A 13,317-nucleotide genomic window follows, 5' to 3' on the forward strand; every position below is an offset into this window, starting at 1 on the left:
GCGCGCGGGCTTTCTCTAGTTGCGTGGAGCGGGGGCTGCTCTTCGGTGCGGTGCGCGGGCTTCTCACTGCGGTGGCTTCTCTTGCTGCCGAGCACGGGCTCTAGGCGCGCGGGCTTCAGTGCTTGTGGCACGCGGGCTCTAGAGTACAGGCTCAGTAGTTGTGGTGCCCGGGCTTAGTTGCTCCGCGGCATGTGGGATCTTCCGGGACCAGGGCTCGAACCCGTGTCCCCTGCAGTGGCAGGCGGATTCTTAACCCCTGCACCACCAGGGAAGCCCTAAGCTTACTTCTAAAGTTAAAATTTACAGCAATTACTTGCTGTCTTGATCCACATTAGAAACTGGAAACTACAGAAAATCTCGAGCATTTCCTTTTCCTTTTCTTTTTCTTGGCCGCGCCGCGCGGCCTGCTCGGTTTCTGTTCCCCAACCAGGGATAGAACCCGCGCCCTCTGCAGTGGAAGCGTGGAGCCCTAACCACTGGACCGCCAGGGAATTCCTAGGATCTCTTCTTTTTTAACAGTTCTAGTTCTAAGGCTAAACTACCTCATCAGAAAGTATATATATAAAATATGTATCATGGCGCCTGCGCCGCACGGGAGCCAGCACGCAAGCCCAGGGCGGGCGCGCCGCTGGCGTTTCCTCGGCGCGGAGGAGGGGAATGCAGTAAGGGGGGCGGGGGGGGGGGTCGTCAGCTTTGGTGTCTGTGTTGGCCAGTTCTGAAATCTCCTTGAAGGAGCCCTACATTGAGGAAGATCAAAGCAGCAGTCTTTGCCAACTGGGGAATGGACCGTTTGAGTTCCTTTAGCAATGATCCCTCTGATAAGCCACCTTGCCGAGGCTGCTCCTCCTACCTCATGGAGCCTTATATCAAGTGTGCTGAATGTGGGCCACCTCCTTTTTTCCTGTGCTTACAGTGTTTCACTCGAGGATTTGAGTACAAGAAACATCAACGTGATCATACTTACGAAATAATGACCTCAGATTTTCCTGTTCTTGACCCCAGCTGGACTGCTCAAGAAGAAATGGCCCTTTTAGAAGCTGTGATGGACTGTGGCTTTGGAAATGGGCAGGAAGTAGCCAATCAAATGTGCACCAAGACCAAGGAGGAGTGTGAGAAGCACTACATGAAGCATTTCATCAATAACCCTCTATTTGCATCTACCCTGCTAAACCTGAAGCAAGCAGAGGAGGCAAAAACTGCTGACACAGCCATTCCATTTCACTCTACAGATGACCCTCCCCGACCTACCTTTGACTCCTTGCTTTCTCGGGACATGGCAGGATACGTGCCAGCTCGAGCAGATTTCATTGAGGAGTTTGACAAGTATGCAGAATGGGACTTGAGAGACATTGATTTTGTTGAAGATGACTCGGACATTTTACACGAATTATAAGAGACCATGGATTAATCAACCTTAGAAAGTTTCAGTTAATGGAACGGCGGTATCCCAAGGAAGTCCAAGACCTTTATGAAACAATGAGGCGATTTGCAAGGATAGTGGGGCCGGTGGAACATGACAAGTTCATTGAAAGCCATGCATTGGAATTCGAACTCGGAAGGGAAATCAAGAGGCTCCAGGAATACAGGACAGCAGGCATTACCAACTTTTGTAGTGCCAGAACCTATGATCACCTCAAGAAGACTTGAGAAGAGGAACGCCTCAAACGCACTATGCTCTCGGAGGTTCTCCAGTACATCCAGGACGGTAGCGCCTGCCAGCAGGGGCTCCGCCGGCAGGCTGCCATTGATTCTGGCCTGAGTTCTTCCGTACCAATGGCTTCGAATTCAGGTACACGAAGTGCACCGCCCTTGAACCTCACTGGCCTCCCTGGCACAGAGAAGTTGGATGAAAAAGAAAAGGAGCTCTGTCAGGTGGTGAGATTGGCCCCAGGAGCCTATTTAGAAGACAAATCTTCTCTATTGAACGAATGTAACAAGCAAGGAGGCTTGAGACTGGCACAGGCAAGAGCACTCATCAAGATAGACGTGAACAAAACCCGGAAAATCTATGATTTCCTCATCCGAGAAGGATACATCACTAAAGCCTGAGGCTCTCCGGGCCTGGTGGGCCAAAGGACAGTACGGGCATTCTGGAGTTTTGTTTTTGAGCTGAATTCTCCTTGTAAAAAGAGGGGAAGAACCAAGGAAACCTTAAGTTGTATTAATGTCTACTTTCTTCTCCCCCCTGCTTTAAAATACTGCTGTTGTTGGTATTCTGCTGCAGAGTTATGTGCGAGATAAGCTATTATTAACTGTGTGTGGGCATTCATTCCTAACCCCTCTTGTAACTAAAACAAGAACCACAGCACCTCACATCACAGTGTCGGTAGAAATAGAACTAAACCAGTCTTTAGTCCCAGGAGTCCAGCTCAGATCCTTGTACTTGCTTGGGAGGTTGGTTTTCTGATTATCTGTTTTGTCTTCAAACATTACAGACAGACTTAAAATAAAGAGGTTATAGAGAGAGAAAGCTTTCTCTTTCTGTCTGAGGATTCTTTTAAGCTGACAACTTATGTTTATGAGCAAAGAGGAGGAAAATCTCCCCATGATGGTGTTGTCCCAAACTGCATCTTCAACTTTAATGTCTGGCTTTGTAAGTTGCAGTCTGGCTGTCTAATCTGCAGTAGACTCTTGAGGAGGTGACACTGGATATAAAATGTCTCTGTTATTTTTAGAATTAATGGATTAAAATGTTGTGCTACTTCAAATAAATAAATACACAATAAAATAAACATGTATCACACAAAAATCAACCAACTATACTTCAATTTTTTTGAAGTTTTTAGAAAAGCCAAGTTCCACAAGTGCAGCAGTTAGAACCACAGTCCCAGAGACGTGGGTCTCGCCTGAGGTGCTCACGTACTGCCTTGAAAGACCTCTGCAGACAAATAGGCCCAAGCCGCCACTTGAATTCAAGACCTAACCAAAGCCAGGTTAAGCGGATACTCTACAGCTAGCAACCGTCTACTGCACGATTGACTTGCTCCGTGCCAGGCCCCGTGCCGAGCACAAGAAGCAGTTCAAGTTCATGCGTGGTGGTCTTCAACGTGCAAACATAAACCCGAAGCCCTAGGAACAAAGTGCGTTCTGCAGCTCCGTGAGTATATGCATTTCTGAAAACCGTGGGGCCGCTCGCGCTAAGGAAACGGTGGGCGCTTGTCTCGCGTCTCCTCCTCCCACCCACGGGTACCGCCTTCCTCTAACCAGGGTCAATATCACCGCCCCACGCTACCACACGACTCCGCGAGCAGCAGCTTCACCGTCCACACCAGACCCGCTTTTCGAAGACAACCTCACAGGAACGGAACACCACACCTTGCTCCCACAGAGGAGTCCAGCTGCTTACGAATAACAGCCAGAAACCGCAAGCACGGCTCGCCACTGTATTTCACTGGTCTCGCGCCGCCAACCGATGGGACTCCAGGTGCTTGCCCAGGTTCCGAAACCACACGGACATCACGCGCCTCACCGCGAAACCAACCATCAAGGGGGAAAGAAAACACAACACACTACACGCTGCACAAGAACAAATCGGGACACACCGACAGAAACACGACCTGCAACCAAACCAGAACTGCCTTACCACTTATTTCCAGAACGGGGAACGCTACCGCCAGACACACAGAAGAGCAGAACATTCCTCTACTTTTTGGACAAAGTTATTAGCCTTGTGAAAAACAAGGCCTCAAAAAATTGTTGAGAAACTCGGAATTGTTTCTCTCCACGGAAATCTTTAGTAAAAGGCGAAAGATTTATGCGTTCTGAAGAGAAACCAGAGTGTGACATCATAGCCTCTCACACAGTCCTCGGCTAACGGTAAGTCCTAAGGCACCAATGGTAACTATTTACCCGCAAACAACGAGTGAGTTCTGCCATTATTTCAGACAATTCTCTGAAAATATCCTGATTTCGAGCGGGGGCGGGAGTCAAAGGAAATACAAGAATCTAGCCTTTTGAAAGTAGGCAAGACCCTGAATGCAATGCATTGTGGGTATGTAAATGAAGCCCAGTCACCAACCTCGCGCTTCGGCAAATGCCTTCATTAGTTTTCCTGCTCGGTCTAGAGCCACCACCAGGGGGCGGAGCAGAAGCCAGATAGGAATATAGTCGCCGAGTCCCACCAGAAAGTCTGTTTTTTTGTTTGTTTTTGTTTTGTTTTGTTTTTAAGATAATTTCACAGGTTGGGGCAGATTTCCCTTTATTTTTTTAGTCTTCTTTTTTTTTCTTTTAAGTTTTATTTATATATTTATTTATTTATTTTTGGCTGTGTTGGCTCTTTGTTGCTGCACGTGAGCTTTCTCTAGTTGCCGCGAGCGGGGGCTACTCTTCATTGCGGTGCGCGGGCTTCTCATTGCGGTGGCTTCTCTTGTTGCGGAGCACGGGCTGTAGGCGTGCGGGCTTTAGTAGTTGCGGCACGCGGGCTCTAGAGCGCAGGCTCAGTAGTTGTGGCGCACGGGCTTTGTTGCTCCGTGGCCTGTGGGATCTTCCGGGACCAGGGCTCGAACCCGTGTCCCCTGCATTGGCAGGCGGATTCTTAACCACTGTGCCACCAGGGAAGTCCCAGAAAGTCTGTTTTATTTTATTTTATTTTTTTTAAGGGACGACATTTATTCCTTTTCCAAATGTTACAGTAAGACCAGGGGGAAGAAAATGGTCTTAGCAGTTAGAAAAAAAAAAAAAGGGCAAATCTGGGGTTTGGCCCTTAAAAGTTATTTACAACAATGTGGGGGGAGGGAAGACAAGAAGTTGTTTCACATTACAGACCTCCCCCCAACCCCAAAGCTTAATACTTGCTTACAAGTCAAAAAAGAAACACAGTTGCTTCACAAGCTGGAGGTTGCAACTTGAGTAAGACATTTAGAAAAACCTAGACGAGGGCAGTGTCCTCCCCCGCCCAGGTGCCACTGTAGGCACAGCACAAGAGACTACAAACAACAGGGCAAGGTGGACACTCAGGGTTTGGGAGTGTAGGCAACCCCACCTCTGGCTCAGGGATTTGGGGAGTAAACATAACCTACTTGGAGAAGAATTGGGGAAGACAACCAGCAAACTGCCTTCTGCGCGGCTGGGGACAGGGAAGGAGGTAGGGCCAGGGGCAGGAGAATTTCACATCACTAACCTAACTTGGGAAACTGCAAGGGACCATCTTCAACTGGCCTTAAGAGGAAGAGCAGATGGATGATGGTGTTGCCGCAATATCAGCTTCCCTGTGCACCAATGCCGAACAGAAATACGGAGACAGAGATTTTGGAGGAAGAGAGAGATGGCTTCATTTTTCTGCCAGGCAGAAGGGAAGACACAGCAGGCTAGCGCCTGAAGAACTGTGCCCCCATCTCCTTCGGGAATCGGAAAAGATTTTATACGTGGGGCTCGCAGTCTGGGATATATGATAAGGATCAAAGTAGTGAAGGTCTTGCATTCTTCTTCTTCCTGCGTTATTTCAAAACAGTCACTGCTGGCATCAGGCAGCCCGGTAATTGGGTCGGTTTGTCTCTGGGCTGTTGGCCTGCGACCTTTTTTCTGAAGTACAAATGCTACAGGGGGCGATTTGCTACATGGCAGTGCAGGATGTAATTCACATAGTGTTAAAGAGTCATAGGTTCGGGATGTCCCTGGTGGCACAGTGGTTAAGAATCCACCTGCCAATGCAGGGGACACGGGTTCGAGCCCTGGCCCCGGGAAGATCCCAGATGCCGAGGAGCAACTCAGCCAGTGTGCCACAACTACTGAGCCTACACTCTAGAGCCTGCAAGCCACAACTACTGAGCCCACGTGCCACAGCTACTGAGCCCGCGCGCCTAGAGCTCATGCTCCACAACAAGGGAAGCAACCACGATGTAAAGCCTGCACAAGGCAAAATAGAGTAGCCCCCACTCATCTCAACTAGAGAAAGCCTGTGCACAGCAACAAAGACCCAATGCAGCCATAAATAAATTTATTTTTTTGAAAAAAGGAGTAATAGGGCTTCCCTGGTGGCGCAGCGGTTGAGAATCTGCCTGCCAATGCAGGGGACACGGGTTCCAGCCCTGGTCTGGGAAGATCCCACATGCCGCGGAGCTACTAGGCCCGTGAGCCACAACTACTGAGCCTGCGTGTCTGGAGCCTGTGCTCCGCAACAAGAGAGACCGCGATAGTGAGAGGCCCGCGCACTGCAATGAAGAGTGGCCCTCACTCGCCGCAACTAGAGAAAGCCCTCGCACAGCAATGAAGACCCAACACAGTCAAAAATAAATAAATAAATATTAATTTTTTTAAAAGGTAGTAATAGTTTAGCTTTGTGAAGTACAAATCTAGGTACAGACACTACAGGTTAGTAACAGTTTAAAAAAACAACTAGGAGTGATTAACTCTTTCAGGCCCGGTTATATTTCTTCTACAGCCTGTTCACTGTTCCCTTTATTTTCCTTGTTCTAAGGAGAGGGAAAACTTCATTTCTATTTGTGCTGCAACAATGGGAGAATGCACAGGAGGGAGAGGAGGAGAGTGAACGTGGCTCGGGGGCAACCGCTCTTTCCCTTCTGGGCACAGGAAGGCAGCCAGGGCACCAGGTCGAGGCAGTGACCTCACAAGGATAGCACAGTTTTTGCAGTTTAGAGATCACCCACCTGCCCCCACCCAGCTACTCATTCTGCTCGCTCGCTGATGTAGGGCCCCCAGGGAGTGGATGCTCTGTGCCTGGGGCCCTGCCTCTTCGGTGTCTCCTCCCTTGGAAGCAGCACCAACCTCTGCCCCTGTGGCCTGGGGCTCCTGGCTGTCTGGTGGCGGCAGCCTTCCCTTCCTGGGCAGTGCCTCCCTCGCTGCAGGCACCGACCTCTCCCTGCTCCTGCCCTTCCTCTGTGGGTGAGAAGGCAGACGAGTCACCCCCTCCCTCCTTCCGATTTCTCTTGAAGGACAGGCCACTCAATTTGAAAGGCTTCTTCAAAGAGAATTTCTTCTTCTTGGAGGTCTCCTTGGCGGGGGTTGGAGGGGGGACGCTCCCCCTTGACCTCAGCGCCCTGGCTAGGGGGTGCTGGCTTGATGGCATCGCCAGGGGCCCCGGCTGCCTCCTCTGTTCCGTTCAGGGGGGCGACTCCCCTTCACCTTTGGGGGAGAAGTTTCCATTGCTTTTCACGTGGCCGTTCTCCTGTCTGTTGACCTTAGCGGGAAGGCGCCTGCTGCCTCCTCAGTGGTCACGTAGCCCCCGGGAGCCTTGGAGCTCTGACTGCCCGTGGTGGGGCTTCTGCTGGGGCCGCCCCGAGCCGTCCCGGGCTCGCGCCCGCAGAGGATAATTCAGTTGGGTGGGCCTGGCCGGCGGAGGGGTTGGGGCTCGCGGCGGAGGGGGAAGGGGGCGGGAATCCAGCTGCACCCCCCTCCGCGTCCGACCTGCCAGCTGCGCCCGTCCAGCTCCGCGCCTGAATGCATGTTTGTTTGTTTACTGAAGTACATTTGATTTACAATATTATGTTAGTTTCAGGTGTACAGCATAGTGATTCAGTATTTTTGCAAATTATACTCCATTATAGATTATAGATAATGGCTATAATTTCCTGTGCTATACAGTATATCCTTGTTGCTTACCTATTTTATGATTTTGTTTTATAATACTCCAAATTAAAATTTCTCTTGAATTAAAAAAATTAAAATTGAATTTTTTTAAAGAGGCTTGAAAATAATTGTTTTCATACATTGATGCAACAAAAATGTATGGAACACTGTGTCAAACCCTGTGCTAGGCCCTAAGAGACAGGTATGTGTGATGAGCACTGATGACAATTTCAGTGACACATAGGCTGAGCAATAAAGGATCCATAGAAGTAGTGTGGTGAGGGGGGTCTAGGCAGAGAGGCACCATGAGCAGTGTGAGCCTGAGAGGTAAAAGAACAAGTGGCTAAATGACAGGACGAGACTGGGTCTTCAGTGCCAAACTAAGACTTTGGATTTACCTTGAGAACAATGGGAAACCTCTGAAAAGCTTTAAAGAATAATATGATCAGATTAGTGTTTTGAAGCAGCATCAGCATCACCTGGTGTTATCAGTATTATGAGTTGAATTGTGTCCCCCCTCCTCCAAATTCATATGTTGAAATGCTAACCCCCATTACTCAGAATGTGACTTGTTTGGAAATAAAGTCACTGCAGATGTAATTAGTTTAAATGAGGCCCCCAGAGCTGTCAGACAATAAAGTTCTGTTAAGCCACCCAGTTTGTGACGCTTTGTCATGGTACCCTAGAAAATACACCTAATATACCTGGGTACTCGTTAGAAATGCAAATGACTGGGCCGCACCTCAGACCTACTGAATCAGAAACTCCAGGTGGGACCCAGATACCTGCATGTTAACAATCCTCCACATGATTCTGATGCAGGCTAAGTTGAGAACCACTGGACACCCATTCTGGCTAAAGTAAGGAGACTGGAGGGCAAGACGTTTGGGGGATGATTTAGGACTGAACAGTAAAGCCAGAGAGAAATAAAAGGCAGCCTGGACCAGGGGGTTGCCAGGATTGCTCAAGGAGAAAGAGTGGAAAGTGAGGAGAGGAAAAAAAGTCTAGGATAGGTCCCTAGAGAACAGTGGCCTAAGGGAGGCGCGGCAGAAGGAGCAGTGAAATTAGGAAGGCCAGAGGAAAAGCAGCAGTGTGGACAGCACAGAAATCAAGGGCAGTGCACCACAACTAGAGAAGCCTGCACCACAACGAAGAGCCCACGCCGCAACGAAAGATCCCACACGCCTCAAGGAAGACCCCCTTGAGGCCGCAACTAAGACCCAACGCAGCCAAAAAAAAAGAAAAAAGAAATCAAGGGCAGAATATAAGTTTCAAGAAGGAAGTGGTTAGCTCTGTCAAATGAGTGATCAAGTGAGGTGGGGACAGGAAAGTCCATTGGATGCAACAACAAGGCATTTGCTGGTGACCACGGGGGTGGGGGGTGATGGAAGCCCAACTGCAGGGAGCTGATGAGGGAGGCCACGGGAGGTAGAGAACTCAGGCAATGCTTCTGAGACATTGGGCCTGTAAAGCCAAATAGAGCCGGTAGCTGGAAGGGGTGTGGGATTAATGGCAGCCTCCCTCTGCCCCTTTTGTTAATATTAGGAGAGTGTTAAACATGCTTAAACACCTTGGGAAGGAGCCAGTACAGATGGAGAGAGTGAAGAGCCTGGAGAGAGAAATTAAAGGACAGATGAAGGAAGTTGGGGAGCGGGAGGGGAGGAGGATGGAGGTCAAGTGAGGTAAGAGGAAGGATCCAGACTCTGACTCCAAGGTGGCAGGAGGAGGAGGGGAGGGAGAGGGTGCAATAGTAATCACCACAGTGAGGATCTCTGTGGAGCTGGCCCTCCATCCTATCCCTCGACAGCAGTTCCTCCTCCTCCCACCCCTCTGGCCCTTATATTCCTCTACCTTTTCAGCATCTGCCCTGTAGCAGCTGAACTGCTGGAAAAATCAGACCACTGAGCCAGGCCTCTGATGAAGGTCCGGATATTACTCGACATGTCTCTAGTTGGCTCTGCTTCCCACTCTTGAGGCGCTCACTATATACCTTCTTCTCTCACCGAAACCATCCCACACCTCCTCCCCAGCTCTCAAGTTCAGCAGATAACCCCACTACAGAAGTCGCTGAGAAAGCAGAAGCTACTTCCTTATCTTCCCACGCCCCAACCTAACAGCGCCCAGCAGAGGGCCCCTTCCTCTGCCCTCCTCCCATCAAAGACCGTCCCCCTCCAGGGCACCAGCTATCTTTCCTCCCCGCTGGTTCATCCCTGCAGGCCAGGTAGCCTCCATCAACTCCCAGCTGAAAAAGAAAGGGAGAGGGTAAGACGGTGGAGGGGGGGACAGGAAGGGGCAGCGGGAGAGGGTGAACTTACTAGACCTACATCACCCTCCAACTGCAGTCTCCTTTTGGAATGTAGTGATCAACCACAACAAAGAAAAAACTTCACTGGGTATTTTTGTTTCAGAGAAAAATTCGGACAGAAATCTCTTTATTAAAAACAAACTTTCCTACAGCCACAAGAGAACAAATGAAACTTTCATTCTAAACAATTAGTTTCCACTGAGTTTCACCTCGAAGCTTAGTAGTCTTTACTGTGGATGCATTTGCATCAACTGGTACCATTTTGAATTAATTAATTTTCATACTAGATGTTTTAAATGACTTTTGTAATTATCTAAACAGTGCTTTGAAATTGATTCAAACAGCAGAGATTTCAGGATACATTTAGGTGAAATAACTTCTATAGTAAAACAGAGTTCTTAGTTTTTCCCCTGGTCTCTACTTCCTCACTCCTCATTCTTTATTACTTTAAAAGTTCATCATGAACTATTTCTAACTCCACAGAAAAGTGTAGAGGACAAAAACACACCTGATACTCAGATTTAATAGATATGAACATTTTTTCAGATGTGCTTTAGATATGTTTGAAAAGTAAACAAAAGTTAACATAGCTCCCTTTCCTCCGTTTTGGAGCCTGTGGAGGCCTGCTGGGAAGAGGACTTTAAAATGATGAATATGTCTGGAAGGCTCTGGTGCAAGGCCATTTTTGCTGGCTCTAAGCAGGGTCTCTGGAAGCAGAGGGAGCACACAGCTCTTCTGAGAACTGAAGGTGTTTATGCTTGGAATGAAACCGAATTCTATCTAAGCAAGAGATGTCCTTATGTGTACAAAGCAGAGACAGCACAGTGACTCCTGGTGGCAAACCAAACCAAAGAGAGTAACTGGGAAAAGGTAATTCATGCCCATGGAAACAATGGCATGGTTCCTGCCGAATTCTGAAGCAACTTTCCTGCTAAGGCCATTGAACACAGAATCTCTGTGATGCTGTATCCCTCAAGAATTTAAATTTATTAAAAAGTAAATAAATAAAAGTGTGGATGTTCTCTTATAAAAACAAAACAAAAACCAAAACCTTATATACACATTTGAAGCCTGCATTTGTTCCCCCAATCCCATTTACTCCCCCTCTATCCATTGATACCTACTCCGCTGAAGTTGGTGTGTCCTCCATCCACCAACAATGTCAGTCATGTGTTTTTCATGTCTTTTTTTAATACTTATTTTATTTTATTTATTTATTTGGTTGCACTGGGTCTTAGTTGCAGCAAGGGGGCTCCTTAGTTATGGCTCACCGGCTCCCTAGTTGCAGCATGCACGTGGGATCTAGTTCCCTGACGAGGGATCGAACCCAGGCCCCCTGCATTGGGAGCACGGAGTCTTAACCACTGCACCACCAGGGAAGTCCCAAGTTATGTGTTTTTTAAATTTAATATACTTATTAATATAATTAATTAATAAACAAATCATTAAAATAATTAATTAATTAAAGAAATATATATTTAATATAAATATCTTACTTCATCCATCCTTTGGTAACTTCCTTTTTTTGGCCACACAGTGGGGCTTCTGGGGATCCTAGCTCCCCTAGCTCCCTGACCAATGATTGAACCTGGGCCCTCAGCAGTGAAAGTGCAGAGTCCTAACCACTGGACCGCCAGGGAATTCCCTGTAACTTCCTTTTTTAAGAAAGATATTTATTTATTTATTTTGGCTGCACTGGGTCTAAGTTGCAGCTCGCAAGATCTTCGTTGTGGCATGCGGGATTTTTTTTTTTAGTTGTGGCATGCAGGATGTTTTTTTTTTAGTTGCAGCATGCGGGCTCAGAGTTGTGGCATGTGGACTTCTTAGTTGTGGCATGCGCACATCTTAGATGTGGCATGTGCACTTCTTAGTTGTGGCATGCAGACTCTTATTTGCTGGATGCATGCGGGATCTAGTTCCCTGGCCAGGAATTGAACCCAGGCCCCCTGCATTGGGAGCGCGGAGTCTAACCCACTGGACCATCAGGGAAGTCCCTAACTTCCTTTTTTTTTAATTCAACATTACATTTTCAAGATTTATTTGTGTTGGTATCTGTAAACCTAGTTCCAGTACATCCATTTTATTTTCTGCACAGTATTCCATTGTTTGAGTATACCACAATGCCTAGGACATCCAACAAAGGGACATATAGTGACATTACTATAAAAAACTCTCTCCAACTCCAATCTATTTATTTATTTTAAGGTTTCTTAGATCTTTTACTTGTGAAAACAAAAATAAGAATAGAATTGGCAACAAACTCTGTCTCACTTTATGTATACCAACTGAAAAATAAAAGTTTGTTCATCTCATTAGATGTATTTCCAATAAATTTTTACTTTTTAGTAAATTTTTACTTTGTTTTTTACTTTACTTTTTACTTTTTAGGTTGAAAATTCTTATCTTGTTTTGATCAATCATGTACTTAGAATGATAATAATTCAACCCAGAAGACGTGTTTTAACACTCAGAGACTTAGGTAACAAGTAATCTTTTAAAAATACATAGAGAGAAATACATGTGAGTATCTTCTCATGTTTATTGGTAATTCCAGTTTTCCATTCCCGGAACTGCCTGTTCTGGTCTTTTATCCATTTTTAACTTGTTTTTTATCTTTTGCTTATTGACTTGTAGGGGTTCTTACTCTTTATATTGAGGAAACTAAACCTTTGACAGTTTATATGTATTGCAAGTTATTTCCTGTAGTCTGTCAGTTGTTTTTTTATTTGTTTATTATCATACAGAAGTTTTAATATATTCAATTCATGAATTTTCACTTTATAGTTTTCTAGATTTTAAGAAATCTTTCCCTACCCTAACGTTATAAAAATATAGTCGTATTTTCTTCTGAAAGTTTTAACGTTTTTACAATTGAATCCCTAATTATCTAGATTTTTTTTCTGTATGATGTGAAATAAAGGCCTAATTTTATTTTATGGAGCATTGTCTGCAGCATCCTTGGAGACAACCTGACATCCATCACTGGGAGAACAGTAGGTAAAATGGGTAAAATGTACTATTATGCAACAGTTGGAAATAATGTATTAGATGTCACATTGCATCAAAAATAGAATGTTCAGTGATAAAAATGAGATGCACGATACAATAATATTAATATAACTTTTAAAATCCTTGCACGTAAATAATACATGCACACAATACCCATTTTATAAGAACAAAAAACAAGAAGATATATATTAAACATAGTGGGATATTTGCCTGGGAAAAGAAGGCAAATGAGAATAAAATAAAGAAATAATTAATGATAAATAGATAAATGAATGAATAGCAAGAGGAGCCTTCCATAGACCACTGATGATAATGTCATGAACCCAGGAGAATAATCATCTCGTGAGGGCCAAAGATGATAGATAGATAGATAGATAGATAGATAGATAGATAGATAGATAGATAGACAGACAGATAGACAGACAGGCAGGCAGGGCTGCTATGAAAAGAGAAAGAGAGGCAGAGAGAGAGAGAGAGGG

At 46.2% G+C, this 13,317-nt stretch overlaps 1 protein-coding gene, 1 non-coding gene and 2 pseudogenes across 2 annotated transcripts; 2 read left to right on the plus strand and 2 right to left on the minus strand.

Annotated features, from left to right (window-relative positions):
• The first annotated feature begins 683 nt into the window (after positions 1 to 683).
• On the plus strand, positions 684 to 2,718 carry LOC118898290 (transcriptional adapter 2-alpha-like). Its single transcript, XM_036858500.1, is given in 2 exon segments — positions 684 to 1,382; positions 1,385 to 2,718. Coding segments are annotated over 2 exon segments (864 nt in total). The 5' UTR covers positions 684 to 781; the 3' UTR covers positions 1,648 to 2,718.
• Positions 2,719 to 3,664: 946 nt separating this feature from the next.
• LOC118887524 lies at positions 3,665 to 3,781 on the minus strand. Its single transcript, XR_005018019.1, has one exon. It is a non-coding gene; the product is annotated as a U5 spliceosomal RNA (small nuclear RNA).
• Positions 3,782 to 6,400: 2,619 nt separating this feature from the next.
• On the minus strand, positions 6,401 to 9,467 carry LOC118896684 (annotated as a pseudogene).
• An 865-nt stretch (positions 9,468 to 10,332) lies between these two features.
• On the plus strand, positions 10,333 to 10,813 carry LOC118898309 (annotated as a pseudogene).
• Positions 10,814 to 13,317: the final 2,504 nt, after the last annotated feature.

Source organism: Balaenoptera musculus, chromosome 1 (genome assembly GCF_009873245.2).
Source record: "Balaenoptera musculus isolate JJ_BM4_2016_0621 chromosome 1, mBalMus1.pri.v3, whole genome shotgun sequence".
Classification (NCBI taxonomy): Eukaryota; Metazoa; Chordata; class Mammalia; order Artiodactyla; family Balaenopteridae; genus Balaenoptera; species Balaenoptera musculus.